The sequence below is a fragment of the Aspergillus oryzae genome, chromosome 1 (assembly GCF_000184455.2).
Source record: "Aspergillus oryzae RIB40 DNA, chromosome 1".
NCBI lineage: Eukaryota > Fungi > Ascomycota > Eurotiomycetes > Eurotiales > Aspergillaceae > Aspergillus > Aspergillus oryzae.
Genome location: NC_036435.1, coordinates 6,411,952 through 6,429,894, shown reverse-complemented (window position 1 = coordinate 6,429,894; position 17,943 = coordinate 6,411,952). Strand labels below are relative to the sequence as shown.

Sequence of the window (17,943 nt, the reverse complement as noted above, 5' to 3'; positions counted from 1 at the left end):
CTAATAATTATTTAAAAAGAATTATAAATACTAATATTAACTATTATAATAAAATTATATATATTATAGTAATAATATAATTAGATATATTAATAATATAATAAATTTATAGTACTAATAAAATATATTATATTATTAATATAAAAAATTATAATAATAATATAATAAATAAGAATATATAAGAATATTTATTTATATACTTAATTAAATTCTTTATAATTAATATATGTTATTACTATAAAGTTATCTTTAGTAATAAAACTAGTTTTAATTTATTTATATTTTTTTAACTATTAAATATATATATTTAATAGGCCTAGCTTTTTAGATTTAAGTCTAGTATTAATAGTAGTTTTATAGTAACTCCTATTTTATTAAAATTATAACTTAATAATAATAGAAGTTAAAGAATAACTTTAGATTAGTAATCCTTAAAATATGGTTTACTAATTAGTTTTAGACTTGATAACAAAGCCCCGGGCGTAACAAGGGTATACTATACAGTCACCTTATATGATTATTATTATTTCTATGATATCTAGGACCCACCCCGACCCCGAACCCGGGCTAATCTAGATCAACCCGACTTGTTGGGGCCCTGCCAAGCCACAGACTAAACCTAGTTAAGTAAGGCGTCGCTTATTAATTAGGTGTCTTATCTAATTAGACCTAGTATAATAATTTTAAAAGCTCTATATCTCTACCATTTTTATATACATTAAATTAATATTTTATATATATATATATATAATCTAGATCTATATAGAAATATAAAAAAAATCTAGAAAATCTAGATTTTTAGATTATATGACCTTTTTCGGGTCGGGGCGGGTTTTCTAGATTTAGGGTCAGGTTTTGGCTCTAGAACCCGAAACCCGGACTGGGTTCTAGATCTAGAACCCAACTCGAACCGGGAGCTGGGTTGGGGCGGGTTCAGGTCGGGTTTCTCAGGTTACCCGTACCACTCTAATTAAAAATATATATAAATTATTATAAATTAACTACTAATAAAAATTACTTAAAAAATAAATTCTATTATTAAATAAATATAGAGTATCTTTTTAATCTATATATATATAAGAAATAGCTACTATTCTATTTTTAAAATATAATACTATCTCTCTTTTTATTATTATAGAGAAAAAATAAATATATAACTTTATTAGATATATATTTAGATTTAAATTTTATTTTATATATTACTATAACTATTAGTATACTAAAGTAAAAGATTTTAAAATTTTAAATACTTAGTTTAAATAAAGAAATAAAATTATTTAAAAATATAGTATAGTTTTAAATAATATATATAATTTTAATAAAAAAGGATTTATAATAGATCTAATAACTATAATTAAAGTTATTATTAGATCTAATATATTAAAAAAATTATTTTTATTATAGCTAGAAAATTAAAAATAGATTATTACTATAGAATATATTAACTCTAATAAATAAAACTCTATTTTTCTATATTACTTTAAAAAATAAAATATATATAAAGATTTAGTATAAGAATAATAAGATTTTTTTAATTAGAAAATTAAAATTAGTTCTAATAATTAAATAAATAATAAAATTAATTTATATTAGCTATAAAATTATTTTATATCTTATATTTAGAGTGGTACGGGTAACCCGAGAAACCCAACCCGAACCTACCCCAACCTGGCTTCCGGTTCGACTCGGGTTCTAGATCTAGAACCCAGTCCAGATTTTGGATTCTAGAGCCAAAACCTAATTCTAAATCTAGAAAACCCGCCCCGACCCGAAAAGGTCATGTGATCTAAAAATCTAGATTTTCTAGATTTTTTTTATATTTCTATATAGATCTTGATTATATATATATATATATATATATATAGAAATGGTAAAGATATAGAGCTTTTAAAATTACTATACTAGATCTAATTAGATAAGGCGTCTAATTAATGTAATTGGTAAGCGAGCGACGCATATAAGTAGATAATATACTATATGCTATATAAAAATTTAAAATAATTAAAATACTATAAATTTAGACTTCTATATAAAATAAATAGTTCTATTTATTCAGATAATATATAATTTTATAACTCTATATATTATAGTTAAAATATTTAGATAGAGTATATTTAAAAATTAATTTAATAGATAGAAATCTATTTATCTATATAGCTTTATTTATTTAATTTTAATATTTAATAAAACTTTAGACTTTAGATATTAATATATCTTTTTTAAAAATAATCTATTTAATAGAATATTTTTATTTTTTAAGCTATTTTTTATATATAGTCTAATATTATTTTAAATAATATTTTAATATTATTATATTATTTATAGTTTATTTAATATTTTTAATTAATTAATTTAAATTAATTTTAATAAATAAATTAAGATTATAAAATTAATTTTTAAATAATTTTTTAAATATAGATTCTAATTTTTTTAAATTATTTAATTATATAAAATATTTTAGATATTAAACTATTTTAATTATTAGATCTATTATCTAGAGATATAGAGATCTTAAATTAAATTATTAATTAAAAAAATATATTTAAAGCTTAGAAAAACTAGATTAATAGTTTTAAAAATATTATAAATATTATTATTAATAAAGATCTTTATATAGATTTAAAAATATATCTTTAAAAAATTAAATTTATTAATATAATTAAATTTATTATATATTTTAGATTTGATTAGATCTCTATATAAATCTTTTAATAGTAAAAAAATAATAATATTAAATAATTAAAATTTATAAAAAATATATATAAATATATAGATTAGTATAATATTATTCTCTATATAGATTTAATTAAATTAAGATATTAAATAAGTATTATAGCTATTTAAAATAAATAAATAATATTTTTTTATAGATTAACTAGTAATATAAAATATAAAATAATTCTATAATTAATATAAATTAATCTTATTATTTATTTAATTATTAAAATTAATCTTAATTCTTTAATTAAAAGAAATTTTATTATTTTTATACTAGATCTTTATATATATTTTATTTTTAAAAATAATATAAAAAAATAAAATCTATTTATTAAAATTAATATATTTTATAGTAATAATCTATTTCTAATTCTTTAACTATAATAAAAATAATTTTTTTAGTATATTAAATCTAGTAATAATTTTATATATCTATTTAAATTAAATATCTAAAATTTTAGAATTTTTTATCTTAGTATATTAATAGTTATAGTAATATATAGAATAGAATTTAAGATTAGATATATAATTAATAAAGTTATATATCTATTTCTTTTCTATAATAATAGAGAAAAAAGTAGTATTATATTTTAAAAGTAGAATATTAGCTATTTTTTATATATATATAGACTGGGGAGATACTCTATATTTATTTAGTAATAAAATCTATTATTTAAATAATCTTTTTTTACTAGTAGTTAATTTATAACTATTAGTACGTAGATTATTTTTAAAAAAAGCTTTTTTTAAATATCTACGTAGTATAGATTTAGATATATTAAAAATCTTAGCTATCTTTCTAAGACTATTAAATTTATAATTTTTTATAGCTAATATAATAAGTAGAATCCTACCTTTTTACTCAATATATAATTTTAATAATTTAGATGTTTTTTTAGTAATATAGTTAATATTTAAATTCCCTAAGAAAATAAGACATATTAAAAACGCGTGTAGTATATTATCCGCTTACATACATCGCTCGCTTACCGATTACGTTAATAAACAATGTCTTATCTAACTAGATTTTCTATGGCTTAGCGGGGCCCTAACAAGTCGGGTTGATCTAGATTAGCCCAGATTCAGGGTCGGGGCGGGTCCTAGATCTCGAACCCGGAACCGGAGCCAGGTCGGGGGCAGTATCTAGATCTAGGACCTGAACCCGGCCCGAATACCACTCTACTTATAATATTACTTAATCTATAGAAAAATATTATTTATTTATTCAAGATAATTATAATAGTTATTTAATATCTTAATTTAATTATATTTATATAAAATATAATATGATACTAATTTATATATTTATATATATTTTTTATAAATTTTAATTATTTAATATTATTATTTTTATACTATTAAAAGATTTATATAAAAATTTAATTAAATTTAAAATATATAATAGATTTAATTATATTAATAAATTTAATTTTTTAAAAATATATTCTTAGATATATATAGAGATCTTTATTAATAATAATATTTATAATATTTTTAAAGCTATTAATCTAATTTTTTTAAATTCTAAATATATATTTTTTTAATTTATAATTTAATTTAAAATTTCTATATTTTTAAATAATAGATCTAGTAATTAAAATAGTTTAATATCTAAAATATTTTATATAATTAAATAATTAAAAAAATTAGAATCTATATTTAAAAAACTATTTAAAAATTAATCTTATAATTTTAATTTATTTATTAAAACTAGTTTAAATTAATTAATTAAAAATATTAAATAAATTATAAAAAATATAATAATATTAAAATATTAATTAAAATAATATTAAATTATATATAAAAAATAGTTTAAAAAATAAAAATATTTTATTAAATAGATTATTTTTAAAAAAGATATATTAATATTTAAAATCTAAATTTTTATTAAATATTAAAATTAAATAAATAAAATTATATAGATAGATAGATCTCTATCTATTAAATTAGTTTTTAGATATATATTATTTAAATATTTTAACTATAGTATATAGAATTATAAAATTATATATTATCTAAATTAATAGAATTATTTATTTTTATATAGAAGTCTAAATTTATAGTATTATAATTATTTTAAATTTCTATATAACGGTTGTATGGCCGCTTGGTTACAGTGGCCGCTCGCTTACCGATTACGTTATAATCAGAAATTATATAATAAGTAGTTAGGGCTGGCAGAATAGTGATCCGTGATCGCACCGTGACAACTATCTGTCTTATCCCTCCCAAGATTCATGGCCTTGCGTTACCCATCTTGAACACTAATATGGCGTGGTACGCCTAATCCGAAGAAAAAGTACCCCCAGCAGAGTATAATATCCCATAAGGCCTAAGTAACCAGTCATGCTCTGCATGCTAAAAAGAATTTGCTACCGGGACCTGGAAACCACCACCAAAGACTCCATCTCCACGTCCATCTGGTCGTGCCGGACTGTAGTCTCTGTCGTTTTTAAAATCGATAGTTCTATGGGCAGCTTCCTTTTCTTAGACGCGGACGAGCAACCCAGTGTGACGTTCTGGTAGCCCTCTTCCTGCCCCGTCTGAGAGGTGCCGAAACAGAAGTGGGTGACTTTACGATAGAACCGGCGGGCGGAAGGTAGGTTGATGCAGACTATGCCGCTGAAGCATTCGATTATAGACCAGTAGGAGGTGGCAACTGTGTCGTCTGCGGGATAGAAGGTTAGATGAAGTGAGTTTGGCTGGTGGGGATATAGGGAGATACATGTGGCATTTGTGGTCGTTGCGTAGGTGATCACGACCCTGAATCGGAGGATACTGACGATGGTTACACTATACAGGTTAGTGGTCGGTTGACTCGGGAGGCAAAGAGGACACCAACAAGAATCCTAGCGCAAACATAGCCAAGAGCATAATCTTCTTCGACAAGCTTACAGACAGACCGGCTATCTTGTGCAGCGGAAGCCCGATGACTGCCAGATCGAGCGCGATATTGGTTGTCGCATTCGCGATGCCAAAGGCATTGAAATTGAGACACGATCCTTCTGTTTCCCCGTGCCATTTTGTCCAGATATACGACACTGGGAGACAGTTAAACGCGGTTCCAAAACCATAGGTTAAAAGATACAGGACGTTGATGGTTACAAGGACCCATGTGACTCGTCTGATGCCTGTACTTGGGAAGATGCGGAGATATAGACATAGGAAGGCCATTTTGGTTGCGGCGAGTGCCGGGATGTAGAGCAGCTGTAGGAGCCAGGTGAACTTCAGAATGCGCGTAATGCTGTCAAAGGGGAGGGTCCAGATGTCTTTCCCATAGCCATCCTTCGCCACTGATGAGATTAGCATTGGGTCAAGCCTGAGAAGAAACCTGACGTACTTGGATATTCGAGGGCTCCCATTGGAAGTGCAAACAACTACCCTTTACTCAGTCTTCACATTATCGCGTCCTCTTTTGAGGAGGCATACCAGGGCTATCACGGCAAAAATATCCTCTGGCCCATAATGATCACGGGACTCGGAGCACCGCATGAGGGTAAATGCTATCGCAAGAGCCATAAAAACACTTGTGACGGTTGTCGTGATCTGGGAGATATCGCGAGGTTCAATCCCACACATCGTGTTCGACGCATTCCGCCAGGCTATTCAAGTCAGAGAAGCAGGTGAGCTCTACTATCGGCACATACTCAAAGCCTCTTTAACCGAACAGGTCATGACAATACAACCGCTGATGTTTTGCTGCAGCGCTGTATTGGCGCAAATACACTGCGTGTCAAACGGGGAGCAAGATGAACCCCCAACCCCTGCGTCCATGCAAGCTGCCTAGAAAGTATTAGCCTATACAACCGCGTTCGAGTGAATCTACCATACCGCGCATGGAGGCATTTGCTGACAAGTGATGTTGTTTGCGAGAAGGGCGACAGCCCAGACCCTGAAAAACCAAGCCCATCCCATGGTGAATAAAGACGTTCACCCATCCTAGTGTTGGGAAGGCTTCATGGAAATCAGCTCTTAAAATGTTTCACCCATGTGCCTGGCGTAGCAGCCTTTAAATTATCCCCTTGGCGTAATTTGCAGCGCTCGGGCTAGTTCATGCCACGAATCCCCGCACTCGAATAAATTAACACGACTGACTCGGATACACTTTAGTGTATCGCTAAACCAGTCCGTGCCGGGCGGTTGCAAGACGGTGGTCTGCAGTTGATTTGCATCGCACTAGTATTGCAATCAAAGCCAGCTGGTTCGTCCTCTGCTCCACTTCTGGATTGTGGAGCTGGAGCGCCGAGATAACTAGCGCTAGATACGCATCGAAGTCTGCCGTCGACAATTGTTATATTAAGAGAGCTGCTACCGCCCCCGCGCTTCAGTCTATCTACAGGTAGTACTAGTAAATGGCAGGTGGGTCTCAGTATATTAAGAGGGCTGTGCACCCGCAGGGGTTTTTTTTTGTCCACTACACAGGAGTGCAATTGGATCAGTCGAGTAATGGACTTGTTGAGACTTCGCGATAGATCCCTGCTGGGCCAAGGCGCCCTTGTCGCATTTGTCACGTACTGGGCAGTTTGGATCATCTACACACGATGGTTTCACCCTCTCGCCAAGTTTCCTGGACCTTTCTGGGCGTCTGTCACGAGAGCCTGGACGCTTCTTCATGTGCTTCATGGGGATGCTGAGAAGAGGCAGATGAAGCTACATGCGAAATATGGTTTGGTTCCTCCCGGAGATATACTTGAACCTTACTTATCAAGTATAGGGTCTGTTGTTCGCATCGCCCCGAACGAGCTGGTCACCAGTGAGCCGGAGGCTATCCAAACGCTCTACGGAGCCAGATCTTTCACGGCCAAGGTATGGCCCCCAGTCTGAGCACAGCATCACTGACTAACGGACTAGACCGACTTCTATTTTGCTTTCAGGCCACCCTGGGGTACGTCAGAACCCAGTATTATCCACAACAGCGACTGATAGGAGTAGCACGATTCCCGGATCACTTCTCGTCAGAAGGCGGAAAGCAACACGGGGAGCGCCGCCGCATCGTTAGCCATGTCTACACAATGACAAGCATCCTTCAATCGGAAAAGTACATTGAGAAGTGCATTGCTGTCTGGCTCGAGAAACTAGGCCAGATGGCGGACCGCAAGGAGTCTTTCGATCTGTGGATATGGACACGAATGTAGGCATTCCCACCTCTACATGGTTAAATACTAATATCTTCATAGGTACGCATACGATGTGATCGGCGAGCTGTACTTTAGTAAGATGTTCGGCTTCCTCCAGGCCGGTCACGACCACCTAGGATACATCGATGCAACGGAAGATTTGGTCCCTATCCAATTCCTGGCTGCCAATATGCCCACCTACGTCCGGGGTTTATTTATGCTGACCGGGATCCTGTTCCCAAAGGTCCGACGGGCATTGCGAGCCCTAGGAGATCTGACTGATGCTACAAATGCAATGCTAAAAGACCGCCTCGCTGCTATACAAAGCGATTCCGAGGATAAGCCTCAAAGACACGACATCCTAGGAAAGCTGCTTGAAATCTCCCAGAAAAGAGGTAAAGAACTTGATTTCGTGCTTGATGATATCAAGATGGAGTCGTTTGGTGCATTGTAGGTTCCCTCAACCCATGAGTAGTGGTATGCTAATAGATACATACGCAGCTTTGCCGGAAGCGAGACAACAGCTCTCACGCTCTCTGGCATCCTGTACCATATCCTCCGCAACCGCAGTGTATACGAAAAGCTGACCGCTGAAATTGACACCGCCGTGCAATGTAACCAACTCAGTACCCCGCACATTTCCTACAACGACGCCATTAAACTTCCATACCTAACCGCCTGCATTAGAGAAGGAATCCGCATGCATCCCATCACTGGTGTCTCGTTCCCCCGTCATGCACCCTCATCTGGGTGCACGATCGGCGGGTACTATATTCCCCCTAATGCGCGTATAGGAGTGAATCCTGGGGTTATGCATTTCAACAAGACTGTTTTCGGTGAAGATGCGGATCAGTTTCGACCCGACAGATGGATTGACGGCGACGTGAGTAAGATGGATCGGTACATTATGCAGTTTGGGATGGGCGCTAGGACTTGTCTTGGCAAGAATGTGAGTTTCGTCCCATTCTGGCGGAGCTCTTACTGATGAATCTCTTCAGATCTCGATGTGCGAAATCTATAAGGCCATCCCGGAGCTTTTAAAGTTTTATACATTTGAACTTGCGGGTGATGAGGACATGCAGACGACGTCGTATTGGCTGTATAAGCCGGTGGCGATTGACGTGAATGTTCGACGTCGTTGATGGAGCTCGCTACCCTTGATAGAAAGTGCATTATATCATATATGTCATATAGATAGCAACTCTCCGGGGGATACCTGGGAACACTAGGGTACCCTACTACAACTAAATCGTCTACGAATGACAAGGGTACCTTGCGTACTTCTGTATTTATTCCGCTGACGTCAATGCTCTTCTTAGGCCCTCCAAGCTCCTCCTAGGTTGTATGTACCCTAGACAGTTTAATTAAGTGTTAATTCAGCCCTTCAGACATACTCTTTACTTGAAAGCTACTTCGGTCGCTTCGAAAATTCATAATCCAGGGTCCTCTGGGACTGCTGGATACTTAGGGATAGCTAACTATGCTCAGGATGCTGAAGGAGAGACGGAAGATCCTAACTATTTCGTAATATTGTTCCTAGTCAGGAACTTAGGAAGCGTCGACGAGCACTTGCAAAGAGATGGACTAAATAAATCTTGGTCAGTGAGAAAGCGATAGAGTTAAAATTAGTCTCAAAGTGGCCCGAGGCTTGAGTCGTCCCTGAATCGGTTGCGGAACGGCGTGTCCAACTCTGTGATCCACAAATGAGCCTTGGCAGGGAAAACAAGAGAGATAAACATGCCTCAGTCTAAAAAGCGCCTAGGCCATTGTGTGCCCATGTTGACATCATACCAGTACAAGTGAAGACACACGCTTGGCCGTGGGGACAGCATACCATCCGCGGTTCTATTCTGTTCGACAGATGATAAGCAAATGCCGTATAGAGACATTTCGAGAAGAAACTACCAGCTGATCGAAAATGGTGTCAGACAACCTTACCTTGATGACCCACACACGAAGGTTATATAACACCATCTAGCCTCTTATGGTGGACGTCGAACAACACACCAGCAAAGCGAGATTGAGCTCTATCCTTCTTCAGCTGTTGAAATTCCTCGATTATGCATTTCCTGTCACCGCATTTATAACGTAACATTCACTCTCCCGGTCGGTGATCTTGAATCATGGCGATTGCCGCTGCAGTATCCAGTAATGGTGCGTCTACGCTTTTGATGTAACCACCTACACTTTCGTTGGAATAGTCTAACCGAAGTCATTAGACGTGCTCAAGGGCGTGCCCGAAAATGTCCTCCGAGAACTACAGAAAATGAAAAGCATGTTTACTATCAATCGAGAGACACTGAGAACAGTTACGGACAAGTTTGTGACAGAGCTCGAGAATGGTATACAAGCCCTCTTCAAGTCAAGAAGATTGAATATATATTCACATATCGAGTAGGACTGTCATCCCATGAGAATGAAATAGTATGTTCCGATGCGTTCATATGAGGGGATCAACTGTAGGTACCGACGAGAAACTAACCTGCAGATAGCCAATGAACATAACTTGGGCGACAGGAAGGCCTACTGGTCAGGAGCAAGGGACATTTATTACTATAGATCTGGGCGGGACGAATCTAAGGGTGTGCAAGGTCGAACTCACAAAGCAGCTAGGAGGATACAAGATCACTCAGCGGAAGTTCAAGCTACCAGTGCAGCACCGACAACGCTCCGTCGATGATCTCTGGGCCCTGGTCGCGGACAAATTAAAAGAATCCCTGGAGAGTCAGCATATCACAAAGGGCAGGGAGGCGCTTCCTTTGGCAATTACGTTCTCCTACCCGCTAACTCAACATAATATCAGACGTGGGTCTTGCAGCGTTGGACGAAGGGCTCCAATATTTCTGGCGTTGAGGGACATGCCATCGTTGCCCAGCTGGAGCACATCATTGCACAGAGAGGACGTATATGTTGAGTCTTACTGATATGGTGGCTGACCTTTTTGACAGAATCTGCCCGTGGAGATCGTGGCTCTTGTGAACCACACGACGGGGACATTGGTGGCAACAGCCTATCAATATGCCCAAGTCAAGGTTAGTAGTATATTTATCACAGGATGCAATCCTGCCTACATAGAAGATTGTGGATTAGTTACCAAAATTGCGAGCTATGACCTTCCAGCTGGCAAGGAGATGGCCATACACAAGGGGTACGGAGCGTTCAACAACAGTCATTCGGTATTACCTCGTAACGTGTTTGACGAGGCGATCGAGAGTACATCGCGACCAGGACAGCAGACGTATGAGAAAATGGTCGCCGCACTGTATTTCGGAGAGCTTGTCCGTTTGATCATCTTACATCTTCACCATACAACAGGGCTATTTACAGGTTGCGACCTCAGCCGGCTCGACCGTATCCACTCAATGGAGTCAACGTTCTTGTCGGCGATGGAAGGTGGCCCCTTGGGCTCACTGGGTGAGATGCAGGCATTGTTTCGAGAACGATTTAATATCGAACCTAAAACCAAAGAACTAAAGATCTGTCGCCTTGTTGCGGAAATCGCTTGCACACGCGCCGCGAGGCTGTACGCATGTGGTATTACCGCCATCTGCAAGAAGAAAGGCATTGAACCTTATCACGTCGCGGTGGATGCCTCAACCTTGTTCGGAGAAAGAGCTGCTGCTGCTCTGCGGGAGATTTAGATTGGCCATACGCCTCTAAAGGCCTTGTTTCTCTTCGCTCTGCTGAAGACGGATCCGCAATTAGGGCTGCCTTGATTGCGACCTTGTCTAGTAGCGATTAATACCACCTGTCGAATATCATCGCGCTGGCACTCTTTGCGGCCTTTACCTCTTACGTAGTATTTCCTATACAGTCACTTCGAACCAAGGGTGCACGGAAACTCCTTGCACGTTTCCAATACCTATCTATCTACACCAGACATCGAGTTTATAATCCTCCTAACTCATTCACCAGCGAGAATTACATTTTCTGACGGTCAATGATAAAAGACGATACACAGCAGAAGTATTGGCCTACATATAAGGCAAATAGCTGATATAGTAAACATGTCGCAGTGACTCATACATAAGCCTGATACGACGCGCATTCCAAAGCTCAAATACTTAGCAACAGACGCGTCATGACATATGAAGTATGAAGCTCAGTATTAGTTCATAGCTTGGCCGTTCTGTGAAGATGATTAACGCCCATGTCAATGCTGATTTGTAGAACAGTTGGAAGAACTTTAACATCTCTGTTTGTAGTCTTTGTTCAACGGCTACCATACAAACGGGTGACTCCCTTCTAGACTACAACAGGTTGCCGTCTCATTCTTGACAGTTAATAGATAGAGGGCTTATGTCTCCGTGGTCACGAAGCATCAATTAGAAATTCGTAATACAGACAATGAAAAGGAACAAAGGCTGAAACTACTTATCCGCACTCAGTTTACGCTTTTTATGGCCACGTTTGGCATGGAACTCTTGTGCGTAAGTCTTGAAAAAGTCTGGAGGCTCTTGTGGATGGCCACCGGTGACATCATGGAAAGCCGTGGTGGAGATGTAGTTGGTCTTGCCTTCACGAACCAAGGAGTAGTACTCGAGAAGGTATTGAACCTCAGACTCATCGCTTTCCGATTGCGCATGGAGAACCTTCTTTGCTTCCGCCCTAGGATTGTTGACTTCGGTCAGAAAATGTTTGTCCAAATATCGGAAGAATGCAGGAAACCAACTCGGATATATCTTCGAACTTCAAATTCTCCCCCAGGGCCTGGCTAGCAGCAGAGGCCAGCTCATCGCCAGTGGTGAGCAGCGGGCCTGGTGGCAATGTCAGCTAACTCGACAGCGCAGATACTTGACTTGTCATACCTGTCAGCACCATCAACTGGCCCCTATGTCTGTCGCTGAATCCATGCTTGCCCTTCCCAGTGAGGACGTGGGCGGCAACTTGGGCAACATCCTAGTATAGTAAGCACACCGCGTTATCCTCGTCCGAAACACTTACACCGAGAGCTATTGGTGCGAACTTATGATCTTTCCCAGTGGGAAGAGGAAGTATGCCTTCTTCCTGTGCTTGCCGAGAGTAGAGCAATAGATTTTCGGCGTAAAAGCCGGCTCTACGGATTGGTAAGTAAGTTGCACCGAAGGCCAACCCGGATAAGATAGAATTAGTAGCCAGGATTTCACCACGCACCGTATAATCACCGGGGAGTGACCAGTGGACGTCGACGGATCCCCCTTAGATGCCATGAAGCGTGCCTCCAAGTCGATGAATTCTCGCAGTCTCGGCTGTTTGTCCCTTTCTGCAAGATCACAGCCAGCGGAGCTGAGAAAGCATACATTCGGTACATTGGCCTTCTTTGTCTCTTCGATAAGTTCTGCCGTTATGTCAAACTTCTCGGTATGGGCAGGGGGAATGAGACACATCGTATCGGCCCCAACCTCCTGGAGTGATGACACCATATCTCTCAGTCGACCGGGTCTATGAGGAACAATCTTGGCGCCGAGTTTCGACAGTTCCTTGCAAAACGGGGCATCTGGATGAAGCGTCAAGCCGGTGACGGTCCCAATAGCCTTTTTGAATTTGTTGTCCGTCAAGATTAGTTCCGCAATCAGAAAGCCGGTATGGCCATCAACCGAGGTGATACACAACTGACGAGACATTGTCAATGTGATGTTGATAAGATATTGGAGGACTAGGCAATTTGAAATGTACAGTATTTGGAAATTGGAAGGGCAGTGTAAGCGATGTTATAAACTCATAGCTTGATCTAGAACCTGTGAGTCGGTGTCACTCTGAGATCATACGTATGTTACCTCCGTCTTGCCACGGTGACTCAATGTCCATGTCGCTTGTTCCAGAACAGCTCCCAAATTGGTTCTACTACATTTTATTTACGGGGATGATTATATCTGATGTCGTGCACATGACATAAGTGCTCCTTGCCCGGTAAGCCATCCGATTAGCCGTTCGGCCAATCCTCGGGAGATTCCGTATTAATCTCCAGAGGAGAATAACAACCGTGCCAAGATAGGTTTTCGATATCGAAAGCACACAGAAGAAATGTTCAGCGTGATTAAAGCTGACTTTGGGCGTCTTGGTTGGCAGGATTTATTTTTTGTGAATCGTATGGGTTGTGAGGTTGGATATAGATGATCGTGAGCGCCAGCGTTTCTTTCATGTAGCTCAGGTGCGGTCAAGATCTTTCATACTGTTACACTTGCACAGTTAAAAGTACAAATGGGCACTATATTCTATTACCGGTCGAGTGGGTTCATCTACATTCAATTCCAAATCGTTTGTTATACTCGCGAGGTTATTAAACTACCGCGGGCGCAGCATGAGAACCCAGGTTTCTGTACCCTCAGGGGAAATGCTAGCATTGTTTATACACCCTGCACTGGGGGGCAATGTTAGTGCGGCGTTGTTTTATAATGATTTGGCCTTTCCTACAAGATAGCCTCAGAAATAGCGCGGCTATAATTATTATGCGACGCTATGAAGATGAGCATGTGCGAGTTCAGGCGTGGTACTAATATCTGGGTTCAACAAGGTCATTTTCTCTCCATCCTCCCTGCCTTACTTATTTCATGAACCCTTTCTAAAGTGCATCTAACCAGGGGTGTCGTAAGAGGTCCTCCGCTGAAACCCGATCGGCGGGATTTATCTTCATCATCGCGTGCAGAAAGGAGGCAAACATATCCCTGAGCTCTTGGTCGAGGCCTGGCATGAAGGCTTCCGACGCCAGCCCAGGCCGATTCATTGGCGGCGCGTCCTTGATCCGACCATCGTCACCAAAGACGTCCCGAACCAGGTTTTGATCCCATTTCGCCAGCAGCTCATTAGGAAACGGCCCAAACAAGTCCACAATCTCCGCAAGGTGCTCTTTGAGCTCATAATGGCCGTCCGGCGGGACTGATCCGCTAAACATGCGAACCGCCTGAAAGATTTCCAGCACGACGGCCCCCAGGTTCCAGAAATCGGTGCTCGCGTCCCACGGCGCCTGGATCAGGACTTCCGGTGAACGGAGGGCAACGGGCTGAATCGTTTCGCTTAAATGCCGGTTCGCCCAGCTGGAGACGCCCCAGTCCCCCAGTGCAATGTCGAACTCGTCAACGCGCCTACTGTCGGCATCATTGAAGTAGTACTGGCGCAAGGGTGTTGAGGGCACGACGGAGTACTGTTCCTCAAACCGATCCTGTTGGGGAATCGCAACGTCGGTCAGATAACCGGATTCTATCAAGGAATGGTCCCTGAACTTGACAAAAATGTTATCTGGTTTGATATCTGATAGGTACTCGGGAACACATTAGCATAACGGTGGATGACCAAACATAAACTCCTGGACATCAAGCTCATACCAGTATGAATAACATTATGTTCGTGGGCAAAATCGAGAACCAGCAAAAGTTGGATGGTGAACCTCCGCATCACCGAGTTCGGAAGCCTGCTTTCAGCAAACCAGGCTCCGAAGCTCCGCAACGTCTCGCCCATCAGTTCAAAAACAAGGCAGACGTGCGTTCCATTAGGTCCACGATGCTCAAAGTCATCAAGCAGATGACAGACGTAGTCGTACCCGATCTGGTCACGGTCTCCGTCTCGGAGATGGGTCAGGATCTCTCGCTCAAAAATAGGGGAATTCGTGCCCTCATAGGAATCGGCACTAAGCACTTTGAGAGCTCGGAACTGATTTTCAAGGCCAGATCTGTGTATCTATGTCAGCTGTAATTTGTGTTCTCTGCTTCTGATTGGTCGACTCACTGTGCCGGCTCTAGGTCTCTAACCAGCCAGACTGTCGAATAGACACCGTATCCGATCTTGTTGAGTACTTTGTACCGGTCTTTAAACACATCGCCGATGTACACTGGGTGAAATCCTTCCGGGCGATACACCTGCGTGCCTTCCTCGATATCAGTTGCCTCGCGTGGCATTTTGTAGATTGCTTTGTGTCTTTACTGGGCTTGGCCATGCTTGATAATTGATGTTTGACAGTGTAGGATTTATTTCTTTATGGATTGGCCTGGGGGATTCCTGCTAGCCCGATGTGGAAAGGTACGTTACGATCCCGTGTCATGACCATACACGTGGTACGGAAGGCCATCGCTAAATAAATATATAACTAGTGATGCGGAAGCGTCCAAGATGATCTCCTTCACCTCCACCGTTTCTGATCTGATCCCCCACACCTCAATCATCCCACCAAACACCGCATGGGCCAGTTGATCAGCCGCAGTCGGACCCTTCAATTGCAGCACCAGCAAGCACCGTTTCCCTCGCACATCTCCCTTCAGGTCAACATTCCATAAAGGCAGCAACCATGCATTCGCCAGAAGGGGATCCTCCGCCACAGTAACCGTCCGGGAAGACACGATCCGCAACTCATCCAAGTCCTGGCGATAGTGACGGAAGAGGCTCATGGTCTGACTATCGGGCGGTTTGACGAGGAGATCGTTGGAGATGAACCTTTCGCCGGAGAAGTGAAAGGTTGGCTCCTTCTCTAGAGGCAGTTCTGGATCAGTATGCGATTCAACCAGGGAGAGACTGACAGGGAGCAAGGCGCCATCCACAACATCCGTCCACTGGAAGGGCCGTTGGATAGACCCCGTCGTTCGCTTTTCTTCGACTGGACACTCCAGAAACGGCAGGAAAAACATCATCATTTGATACTTGTCCACGAGTGCGGAGAGAAACCGCTCTTAATTTCTTCCGTGGGGAAGTCATAGCTGATTTCGATGTGCTCCAATTCCATTGCACCGATCAACGCCCAGCAGGAGTCCTGTTCCCAGCCATACTGTCGGCTGTTCTTCCCAGCGAGGATAGACAGAAGACTAAACGCGAAGTATCCGACCAGTCCCGAGCTAAAGTTCGGATCGATCGACGCAATCAAATGACCGACTCTGGTGCTTTCGGGGGCAGATGCCCGAACTGACCGGCCCTGGGTCTGGTAGTGTCCGAATCGTGACCTTCACTTTGGATGAAAAAGGCAGTCGCTAGATTATGGGCGAGGACGGAGACCGGGATTGACAGATCACGAATGATGGTCTCGCTGGAGTTGTAGAACTTGCTGTCAGAGAGGGTCATCCCATCCCGGTTGAGCAGACAAGTGCTCCCGAGAAGGACACCTTCCTGTAACGTCCAACCCGATTTCAACCAGCGCTCGTCCGCCTGAGCTGCTTCAAGCCACCTCCCAGCCTTGCCAGTATAATCCTGAACGAGCGTGGGATCCCGGAAACCAGGCCGTGACATCTCGAGGAGCAGCAATTCTTTGAGAGCTGAATCATCCTCCCAGGACGTCGAATGAAGCCAGACGATACTTTTGGCTGCGTTTTTGTAAATGTGCCTGGGAATGGTTAGCGTTTGTACGTCTGGTAAAGAGAGTCATTTCGTTGCACTCCAGGCAAGTAACTTGCTTACAATTGTTTCCCGATCTCCTCCCCTTTGGCCTTGAATAATTCAGGGTCAAGCTGGTGCTTTAAACCTTGAGGAACGCACATCCAATCCCACCAGATATAGCGAGTTCCAATTTCCTCCATCACCTGTCTTGCCCTCGACAAGGGGCATTTCGAAGTCGTGGGTACCGTCCAAACAACACCCTCGGGCGTATCCGATGCCGGCTTATCCCACCGCGCAATATAGCCCCAGGTATAGGAAGCCACGCCGTAACCTTCACGACCCAGGATCTCCCTTGAAATCTCAGTATATGGCTGGATTCTCTATTCTTGGAGGTCCAGAAGCCATCGTGGGGCCTTTGGGTCGTTGGGGGGTACGTTGATACTTGCCATGTTAAGGGTGACAGAGATCTGGGAGACGGTGAAAGTGGTTGTGAATGTGCCTAATGGAGGATTACGCTTGCTTTTATCATCGGCATTGTGGGGCAACAAGCACATTGACTTATAGTCGAGATAGGAAGAGGGGGGCAGTGTCTCCACCAGCTTCGTCCAACCATCTAGAGTCAACGAACTGGCAGGCTTAGCTGGAGTCGGTCACTCCCCGCTGCAGGTCTTTTCCCGATTCGTATGGAGGGGCCTTGAACAGTACGACGGTCAGAAGAATTTAATGAGAGCGTGAAGGTGGCTGACTGGGAGCTGATGTCCCCCTGCATGAGATGTGCGCTCTCTCCAGCTCTGATATGTCGTGATCGGTCCTAGAAGGCACAGTCCATCACACA

The 17,943-nt window shown here is 40.5% G+C and overlaps 7 protein-coding genes across 7 annotated transcripts; 2 read left to right on the top strand and 5 right to left on the bottom strand.

Moving 5' to 3' along the window:
• Positions 1 to 5,090: 5,090 nt before the first annotated feature.
• AO090005000001 (uncharacterized protein) lies at positions 5,091 to 6,027 on the bottom strand (the record flags this gene model as incomplete). The annotated part of the gene is made up of 2 exons (XM_001817078.3): positions 5,091 to 5,511; positions 5,561 to 6,027. 2 exons carry the CDS (start codon positions 6,025 to 6,027, stop codon positions 5,091 to 5,093), a joined length of 888 nt encoding a protein of 295 aa, XP_001817130.3.
• A 1,137-nt stretch (positions 6,028 to 7,164) lies between these two features.
• Positions 7,165 to 8,977, top strand: AO090005000002 (cytochrome P450; the record flags this gene model as incomplete). The annotated part of the gene is made up of 5 exons (XM_023234314.1): positions 7,165 to 7,524; positions 7,593 to 7,849; positions 7,896 to 8,285; positions 8,337 to 8,784; positions 8,834 to 8,977. The coding sequence occupies 5 exons, from the start codon at positions 7,165 to 7,167 to the stop codon at positions 8,975 to 8,977; spliced, it is 1,599 nt and encodes a 532-aa protein (XP_023088769.1).
• A 981-nt stretch (positions 8,978 to 9,958) lies between these two features.
• Positions 9,959 to 11,476, top strand: AO090005000003 (uncharacterized protein; the record flags this gene model as incomplete). Its single annotated transcript, XM_023234313.1, has 5 exons — positions 9,959 to 9,989; positions 10,055 to 10,177; positions 10,234 to 10,259; positions 10,328 to 10,738; positions 10,784 to 11,476. 5 exons carry the CDS (start codon positions 9,959 to 9,961, stop codon positions 11,474 to 11,476), a joined length of 1,284 nt encoding a protein of 427 aa, XP_023088770.1.
• Positions 11,477 to 12,205: 729 nt separating this feature from the next.
• Positions 12,206 to 13,438, bottom strand: AO090005000004 (uncharacterized protein; the record flags this gene model as incomplete). The annotated part of the gene is made up of 5 exons (XM_001817081.3): positions 12,206 to 12,443; positions 12,508 to 12,592; positions 12,644 to 12,734; positions 12,780 to 12,891; positions 12,969 to 13,438. 5 exons carry the CDS (start codon positions 13,436 to 13,438, stop codon positions 12,206 to 12,208), a joined length of 996 nt encoding a protein of 331 aa, XP_001817133.1.
• A 938-nt stretch (positions 13,439 to 14,376) lies between these two features.
• Positions 14,377 to 15,706, bottom strand: AO090005000005 (serine/threonine-protein kinase; the record flags this gene model as incomplete). Its single annotated transcript, XM_023234312.1, has 3 exons — positions 14,377 to 15,062; positions 15,137 to 15,480; positions 15,537 to 15,706. The coding sequence occupies 3 exons, from the start codon at positions 15,704 to 15,706 to the stop codon at positions 14,377 to 14,379; spliced, it is 1,200 nt and encodes a 399-aa protein (XP_023088771.1).
• A 126-nt stretch (positions 15,707 to 15,832) lies between these two features.
• AO090005000006 (uncharacterized protein) lies at positions 15,833 to 16,435 on the bottom strand (the record flags this gene model as incomplete). The annotated part of the gene is made up of 1 exon (XM_001817083.3): positions 15,833 to 16,435. The coding sequence occupies one exon, from the start codon at positions 16,433 to 16,435 to the stop codon at positions 15,833 to 15,835; it is 603 nt and encodes a 200-aa protein (XP_001817135.3).
• A 223-nt stretch (positions 16,436 to 16,658) lies between these two features.
• On the bottom strand, positions 16,659 to 17,308 carry AO090005000007 (uncharacterized protein; the record flags this gene model as incomplete). The annotated part of the gene is made up of 2 exons (XM_001817084.3): positions 16,659 to 17,115; positions 17,190 to 17,308. The coding sequence occupies 2 exons, from the start codon at positions 17,306 to 17,308 to the stop codon at positions 16,659 to 16,661; spliced, it is 576 nt and encodes a 191-aa protein (XP_001817136.3).
• Between the last annotated feature and the right edge of the window lie 635 nt (positions 17,309 to 17,943).